This window comes from Mchenga conophoros, linkage group LG3, assembly GCF_057382185.1.
Source record: "Mchenga conophoros isolate Kocher_MC1m ecotype Shallow Benthic linkage group LG3, M_conophoros_male_GT1.1, whole genome shotgun sequence".
NCBI lineage: Eukaryota > Metazoa > Chordata > Actinopteri > Cichliformes > Cichlidae > Mchenga > Mchenga conophoros.
The window spans coordinates 78173142-78181592 of record NC_140528.1 but is presented as its reverse complement, the minus strand read 5'-3'; the positions used below and the strand labels follow the sequence as shown (position 1 = coordinate 78181592).

Sequence of the window (8451 nt, the reverse complement as noted above, 5' to 3'; positions counted from 1 at the left end):
ATCCGACTCCCCAACTACGTAATTACAGTGTGCCGGAAGCCCAAAATACTAAAAAGCGCATTAGAATGTTGCACTTCTATATTCTATACATTTAACAAACAGTATTTTAAAATCAACTAGAATTATATTCTTAACATCAAACATGTATATTTCTCCTCTAATCATTTTACCAGTACCAATAAAATTAACCTTTAATTGGCTCTTACATGTGTTGTTTCTAGAATAGTGCTGTGTTTTCCCCTAAGCTGCCATGGTTGTGTGGAGATCTCATATTTCTACAGGCTTGAAAGGTTACCGCTTCATCTCAATGATTTCTAGAAAAACCTGTTTCTGTCTTCAATGCAAAGCCACACTTTTTTCATTCTTTGATTAATGATTGCCTTAGAGTAAAGGGTTCCACCAAAAAACAAAAACAAAATAATCAACATGCAGACAACTGTATTCCAGATAAACTGTTTATTTCTCAGTCATAACTTTCAAACTTTGCACTTTAACAGTATTTGCAAAATTAACAATGCAGCTTATGTAGACAGGATACGAAAAGGGTGCAAAATATTGATTTCACATATACAAAGAGGGATTTCTTGTCTAATGTAATAAATGCACTGAGCATTAAGTCGAGTAAATAACAACAAAAAAAGTCACACGTGAATAAGCAGTAATGGTTGGTTATGAATAACAAGGGAGAGTCTCATCACTCTCCTGGGGGCCAAAGGAGCTATCTTTGGGTGACAAACTAATCCTACTATCTGAGCATGTCTCCATGACTGGAGGAAGAGACATGGATGTCTGCTCCTTCCAGAGAGACGTGGATGTCTCTCTGGAAGGAGGTACTGCCAGCACCTCAAACTCTACCTCAAAGTTGGCCATGGCCTCACCAGACTCGCGGATGATCAGGATCTCATACTCTCCGAACCGGATCAGAGCTTTGTCTGGCAGATCCATTCTCTCCAGGTATCCCAGCGCTGAGGTGTTCACAGACAGTTTCCCCCTCTGGCTCAGATTCTGGATGATAAACAGCATCTCTGAGCTCTGGGGAATGTGGTAGGCGTAGAGCGCCAGCTGCTTACGGGACACCCGGGGATCAAGCAGGACGTAGGCACAGGCCTGGTCGTCACGGCCCAGCCTGAGAGGGTCATCGGCAGCATGTCTTCTTCTGGTCCCCAGAGGAAGCCGATCATAAAAGTCGTTACAGCTCTGCTGAGGATGGTAAAGCTTGATTTGGAGGCAAGTCAGGAGGTCCTCCTCCGTCTCCATCGTCATAGACACATTCATTGTGAAACAATAACTCCAGATGAAAAAAAGAAGACAGCTGATAGTTAAAGAAAGGACAAAAAATAAAAACCAAACAACAAAATTAGTCATACAGTGAAAATAGACCATCTTATCTGTAAAGCAGGGTTAAATCGTATTGCATATAATCAACAAACATTGTTTTTTTAGATGCCTTACCTGAATGTGAAACTTTCTTAATTAAAGAACGAGGTTTTTATTCCATTCACGGGACAGAAAGAAACTGAGTTAGAAGAATCTAACGGTGCTGCTACTGCTGCGAAAACAGGAAGACTGATTGCTGCGCTTTGCAAGCTGTTGCCTTTTATTCAGCCAGTTTTCCTGTTGGTCCAACAGTGTTGCTTTCAAGTGCAAATCCGGAAATTTTACTCTCAGGTTGAATTAAATTTTGTGAATGCAACATAAAAGAAAGAAAAATACAAATTTTCATTCAAAAGCTGAAAAACATAGCATCCAAGAATTAGACACTACAATACACAGTACAGTTATTAAAGTAAAAGTATGTCCACTGTTAAATCAGGAGACTGGACAGTAATGGCGTTACGCAGATCTGAAATATTTATGTATGTTTGATTGCGAAGTCAATGCAAACAGTTTGCCACGTGAAATTAAAGAAAATGAAACAAAATGCTAATAAGAAAAATACTAATTCAACATAATTCACCGAAGTCTTTGTTACAATTTAAATTCTTTTCCGCTGGTTTGCTGTACTGTGCGATTTTTAACGCGAGCACCTGAATGTAGCATTACAACACTGAAAATTCCATGATGACGCAACCCGGAGTAGACAGAAACGCTTTTAAAACTTCATTTGGAGCCGTGTATTATGATTATTTACAATACTTTTTATGTAAACAAAGCAGAGAAATAAAATACAGACATGCAAACATACAGAAGAAACAATTAGATGTGAAACAGAGGACATTAATGATGTTTTGTATAAAAAATAAAAAAAGTAAATGAACCAAAAAAACAACAACATTTTTTTTACAAGAGGATTGATCAACTAGTGATAATTTTTATGTTTTGCATATCTCGGCAGTCTTAACAAATTACTTATAGGGTTTTTTCAGAAGCAACAATGTTTTAAAATACAAAATGAGATGTGTTTCTTTAAACGCAGTATAACAGGGTAATCTGTTAAGGAATGTAATTTTATGTATGTCAAAATTTAGCTACTTATTTCAGAATGAAAAGTCGCTCTTCATTACTGGGGTGGCTGGGGTTAGTGAAAAATAATAATAATGTCATCAGAAGTGTCACAACCAGTTACTGTAAACAGACTCAACTAAAGACACTGCTTCCCACCCTGCGGTATTTACAACTATAACGGGAAGAAGCAACCTCGTAAAATAGACCGTTACACATGAACCAAGTACGTTTAAAACGTACTTAACTCTCTTTTCTTCACCATATAAATGTAGTTCTGAAATGTTACTGGTTAATAAATACGAAACGGGGTGACTTACAAAACATGGACAAAAGTGTACCGTAAGATAATGTAGGGTATTTATAACAAAGCACAGTGCTATAGCTAGTTTTTTTTATATTGTTATTATTTTTATTAGACATGCAAAGTAGAAAAATAGATATATTGTAGACTACTGGGTGTATAATATGTAACATTTAATGCGGATAAAAGTTGTAAAGTTGTAAAATTGTTGTTTTACCCGAAGACTTTAGATTACTGCGCACGCCCGGGCGGAGGGGGCGGTGCAGCTGGCTTTTTGTATGCCACAGGCAAGACACAACCGGAAGTTAGCAAAAGGAAACCTCTCGAAGGGGACTTCAATTCCTTTTTGTGAGCGCCGACTAAAAGGTAATGAAAATAGAAAATTTACGTCTTTATATAAATGCACTTGTGTGGCGCATAGGTATGTGTGGAGTACCCTGTTAACCTCGGTTCCTTTGTTCGCCCGCTAGCCTCGTTGCGCGAGAATATCGACTGCGCTGCTTTGTCTGTTAGCGTGGCTAACCGGGGCTAACAGGCTACACGAGCGGCGTTTAAACTCTGCTCATTTGTTCTTTTTGTAGACATATACAGATATGAAAGAAACGATTTATTGATAATAATGATTTAAAGTTGTTAAATTGTTGGTACTTGTGCCGCCGTGAACGACTCTAGGTTTTTACTATGCGCGGGCCTGTTAACAACGCTGCTGTTTTTATAGACTCAGAAAGGGTCAAACGTACTCTTCAATAGTATGTACTAAAAAAATTGTAACTATATGTTTTTCTCTCTCTTAACACTCTGCATTATCTCGAAACAGATTTGTAATCATGGTGAAGATTTTCGTGGGAAATCTGCCCAGAGCGACAAACGAGGATGAGATCAAGGCACTCTTTACCGAGTATGGCACTGTGACAGAATGTGCCATCATCAAAAACTTTGCCTTCGTCCACATGGACGACCGCAAGGCTGCCACCAAAGCCATCAAGAATCTGCACCTCTACAAGCTGCATGGCACGCCAATCAACGTGGAGGCCAGTCACGGAAAGAACCAGGGCTCAGTCAAACTGCATGTAGCAAATGTAGAGAAAGGATCTGATGATGAGCTGCGTGCTTTGTTCGAGGAGTACGGCACGGTCACAGAGTGTGCTGTTGTTAAGAATTTTGCTTTTGTACACATGTCCAACTCTGACGAGGCCATGGATGCCATCAAGGGACTGGACAACACAGAATTTCAAGGTAAGAGAGATTACCAACATTTATAAGGAGGTCAAGAAGAAACCTTAAAGTGTTGCCTTATTATAAACCAGCCCACATAACCTGTGTTTTTACTTTTTATTTTTTAATGTAGGCAAACGCATCCATGTCCAGATTTCCAAGAGTCGTCCCAGACATGAAGAACGGGATGATTACCCCCCTCCTCCCCCAGACAGGGGTGGCTATTGGCCCCCACGCTATCCAGGAGAGTGGCCCGAGCCTCCTCCACCTGGCTACATGAGGGGTCGTCTTAGCCACATACCCCCAGGTTACCCTGCCCCTCCTCTGCCTCCCCCTCCCCCTAGACGAGCAGTTTATCCAGATCGCCCTTACGATGCTGAGAGGGACAGATATGGCGTGGTAGATTACTATGAGAAGTATCGAGCCCGTCCGTATGGCATGGCCACCTACGACGACCAGCGTCCCGGCGTGCCTCCTCCTCCCCCTCCCCCGTCAGCCGTCGTCCGAGACCGTCTTCCGAACTCGTCGCTCGACCCATATGAGCGTCGGCCCCTTCCTCCACCTCCTCCGTCCTCATACTACGCCCGAGATCGAAGTCCGCTTAGGAGACCGCCTACCACACCAGTGCCCCCTGCCAGTAACGGCTACTCCTATGATCGCTCTGCATACGGAGTTCCACGTGCAAGGGACCCCTACGCAGATCGGCTGCCTCCGCCACCGCCTGCACGCTACGCTTATTAAGCAAGGGCGGCGCATTTTGAAGGTGAGGATAGGTCTGAGGTAGACTGGTGTTGCTCTTTCCTAAAACAGCGTTCCTGTAACGGCAGAGGCAGCCGGGGATTTGAAAAGCATGCGTACAAGGTGCTGTTCCACAAGTAAATTCGTTGGTAATGCACGTCGATCCATTTAACATGGCTTTTCAGATAACAAAATAGTACTAAGTGTGTTATAATACGACAAAGATGCACTGTTGAGGATGGAATCTCTGAATTTCGGGAAAAACAAGTCGAATTAGAAATTAACCTGGAACAACGTCCTGTATTCAAGAGTTGCAGATCGTTCATTTCTGTCATTTGCTCTTTTTTTCAGGATTGTCGTCCGACTGCGTCGCCGCTCGGCGCCTCCTGATGCACGTGACTCTATCCTCTCCCTGTCAGTGGCTGAGCGCGTAACGTTCCCCTGCGATGCTGACAGGAGGAACCGAATAGCCGACGTCCACGTCTCTTTCTGTTTTTATTACTTTGAGGCAATTTTTACACTCGTATTTTTCCTCCTGGTTGTTTTAATATGTAATTGTGCTGTAGTACTTTTACTGCTTGCCGTCTGGAGTAGGTGTTTATTTTTTATTTTATTTTTTTTGTACTTTTTCGTTTGAGTAATACTGATGTTGTTTGTGACCTTAGAGAAGCTGAATGAGTTCAGCAACAGTTTCTAGGCGATACTTGTGACTGTAGATTTAACTGAACTTAACTTTGTTTGGTATAAAATCTAATCTGCACGTTGACTCCATCATGTAAAACTTTTACACCGCACAACAAACCGCTGTGAAAAACTTAAACTGCTCAAATGTAGGAGTTCGATGCATGCAGGAAGTAACTGTTAACTTACAGAAAATAAATGTCAATCGGAAGCCTCCTCAGAGCGTTTATATGTGCATTGTCAAACACTTCTAATTAACCTGATTCAAATATTGTTGTAGGGTCACCGGAAATATCATTATTTTAAAAGTTATCCGTTTGTTAGCGATGAAATACCGTGAGACAAGCTTGTTAAAATCGTCACGCTGATTAAAAAAAACACGCCCAAACTTTCCTCACTGGTCTTGTCTGAAATGCTGCAGCTTTTATTCCTCAGCAGGGCGTCTGACGTCTTTCCTCAGTGCCAAAGTTGAAGGCAAGTAAAGAAAAGCTAGCGAGCTAGCGCTCTCTAAACCTACTGAACCCACACTGGTTTTGATAGGTGAGACTGGTTTACCTTGAGTCATATTGGGGAGGGGGAGGGGGGTATTACCTCAACAACTTCTGGACACCTTCGCAGTGAAAAGGTAAGTGACAGGTTACTGGATTGGAAAGAATGCTGATGTAGTGCTGAAACACATTCCACATTTGTATGATTCTTTTAGGTGAATTATTACTTTCATTCAATAGTTTTTTGTAGTAGCCAGAAAAAAGTTGGGGATTTCTTTAGGCTCTTTATGCCAAAAAAGTCCTGAAAGTACCAAAGGTAGATACAGGGAACATGAATAAGAGAAAACCATCAGGTGTGGTCAGTTATTTAGTGATGGAATGATCCACTCTTACGCATCTTTTGGGGAAAAACATCATCATGCTGGAAAATCTTACACAAATGTCTTAAGCTAGATTGAACAGGTGAAGGAAAGTTGAGAACAAACGTTAACTCAGTTTGGTTTTGTGGAGTCTGTTAAGGCCCTTGTGCTTCTCTGAAGGTTAAATGAACTTCCACTGTCATCTGTGGTTTCTATAGCTATCCGGTGTGTGTAATAGTTTCACCACTTTGTGAAAACCTGGCATGCGAGTGTAATTGTTGGTTAGTACGCCTGCTTCGGTGTAGACCACAGGCGTTGAACTCCAGGCCTTGAGGGCGGCAGATTTAAATGGCTAAATTACCTCTTCAAAATGTCAGGTATGTTGACCCAAGATGTTATCTAAAATCTGCAGGACACTGGCCCTCGAGGCCTGGAGTTCGACACCCATGGTGTAGACCGTTTAGGGCAGGGGTCTCAAACTCCAGGCCTCGAGGGCCAGTATCCTGCTTGTTTGTGAGATATCCCTGCACTACCTGCTGTTGATTACCTGGATCAGGTGTGCTTTGCCAATAAGAAGCTACAAGGGCTGGTTAGTTTGAAAAGAAGCAGGATCGTGGCCCTCGAGGTCTGGAGTTCGACACCTGTGGTTTAGGGATTCGTAACCCACTTCCACTTAGGTAGTATGGATCAGCACTCAGTATATCTCACCCTCCACTCCAATGAGTAAACAGTGCTAGTGTGGATTTGGGCCATGGGCCGGCAGTTGAAAGAACGGGTCATTTTTAAGTAATCAGACATCTGTCACATTCTCTAATGTTGAATCACAGCATGGAGAAGAACTCGACTGTCGTCTGCCTGTCTGCAGTTTGTTAATGATGATAGGGACAAGTGAGAGAGCAGCTGGGGCAGGGGGTAGTGGGGTTAAATAAGAACAGTGGTGCTTTGGTTTGTGTCATTCCATCGCTCATAGATGGCTAATACTGGATCACTTATTTATTTGGGTTCTCTCTTATCTATTTTAGGGAAATCTGAGGTTCAGAGGTGTTAGCTAGTCTGCAAAACTGTCCGGCTGTTCTTTATGTACACTGTACAGACTGTGAGCGGTACGCTTTGCTGCTGACAGACTGGATGCCAGCTGTAGGGTTTCAAATGCATCTGAATTTTAAAAAAAATGATGGCAGCTTTTAGGGAAAGTCGAGGTCTTTTTAAAATTGGAAATTTGAATAATTTATTTTTACAGTTTTTTCTTTTTGATTGAATGAATGTGAAGGATTTACCACAGAACACTACATTTGGACTTGAAGATGTGATATTTCTATATATGATAAATATAGATTTTAAACCCTTGTAAACATGAAGTTGGTTAAGTGTGTGGGAATTTCACAGTAATAATTTCTTTAATGTATTGTTAGTTTTTGGATTTTTGCAAATATCAATAAAATATTTAAAAACAACAACATGGACTCTTAACTTACATGCTGTGTGTCTAGTTACTTGGCTGGTTGCCATTTGAGTCACTGTTTTCACTGCATTGTTTTAGTTCTGTTTGCTACTGCACATTGGCCCTGTCCAAATTTATTTGTCTTCAAACACGTGCACAAGAAGCAATTTCTTAACATCCTGGTTTTTAACTGGACAGTAGCAGAGCTATGATACCTCATGGGAAGAGCTCTTTGCTCAATTTTATATGGGAAAGTAAATCTAACATAGATTTTATACTACAAAACTAAATTCAGGCTTTTTGTCATGGAATGGGGAAACACTTTTTTTCTGTCCCATAACCAAAATCAGTTAAAAATAAGGATTTCAATTTTGCTATAAAAAATTACACTTTAGGACAGTTTGTGTACATTAATTCCTACTTTTGATATAAATAAGTGCACAACTAACTTCATGTGGCAGGATTGGGTGTAAATTGATCCGTTTAAAAAGTTGTTTCACTATGCCAGCAAACCTTAGTGGGTGATGTTTGCTGTCAGGACAAGGCTTTAGGTTACCATTAACCCTTTCAGCAACAATATTAATATTTTAGTGAGCATTTCTGGCAAAGTTCCTGAAGGCAAACTTATGTTGTGTGATGTTATGTATAGTAAGTGTTCAGAGCAGTAACAGCGTCCTGATACTTCCCCATCTTGACTAATAAATTCCAAACAGCGGTAAAACAATATCTGCAGAAAGTTGCAATGAGACAATAAATACTCTTCTATCACCAGAGTGTGGAAGC

At 41.0% G+C, this 8451-nt stretch overlaps 2 protein-coding genes across 2 annotated transcripts; one reads left to right on the top strand and one right to left on the bottom strand.

Annotated features, from left to right (window-relative positions):
* Nucleotides 1–430: 430 nt before the first annotated feature.
* On the bottom strand, nucleotides 431–1615 carry tifa (TRAF interacting protein with forkhead associated domain). Its single transcript, XM_085267379.1, has 2 exons — nucleotides 1453–1615; nucleotides 431–1312 (listed from the first exon to the last, which is right to left on the bottom strand). The coding sequence occupies exon 2, from the start codon at nucleotides 1273–1275 to the stop codon at nucleotides 670–672; it is 606 nt and encodes a 201-aa protein (XP_085123505.1). The 5' UTR covers nucleotides 1276–1312; nucleotides 1453–1615; the 3' UTR covers nucleotides 431–669.
* A 1378-nt stretch (nucleotides 1616–2993) lies between these two features.
* LOC146580634 (RNA-binding protein 4.1-like) lies at nucleotides 2994–7684 on the top strand. Its single transcript, XM_085267378.1, has 4 exons — nucleotides 2994–3112; nucleotides 3564–3982; nucleotides 4095–4724; nucleotides 5051–7684. Exons 2-3 carry the CDS (start codon nucleotides 3574–3576, stop codon nucleotides 4700–4702), a joined length of 1017 nt encoding a protein of 338 aa, XP_085123504.1. The 5' UTR covers nucleotides 2994–3112; nucleotides 3564–3573; the 3' UTR covers nucleotides 4703–4724; nucleotides 5051–7684.
* The last annotated feature ends 767 nt before the right edge of the window (nucleotides 7685–8451 follow it).

What these genes read in the sequence shown, in the direction of transcription:
- LOC146580634 (XM_085267378.1), top strand. Translation starts at nt 3,574, where the DNA reads ATGGTGAAGATTTTCGTGGGAAATCTGCCCAGAGCGACAAACGAGGAT. An exon ending in GGACAACACAGAATTTCAAG is followed by an intron (nt 3,983 to 4,094) that starts GTAAGAGAGATT and finishes TTTTTAATGTAG; the next exon opens with GCAAACGCATCCATGTCCAG.
- tifa (XM_085267379.1), bottom strand. Translation starts at nt 1,275, where the DNA reads ATGAATGTGTCTATGACGATGGAGACGGAGGAGGACCTCCTGACTTGC.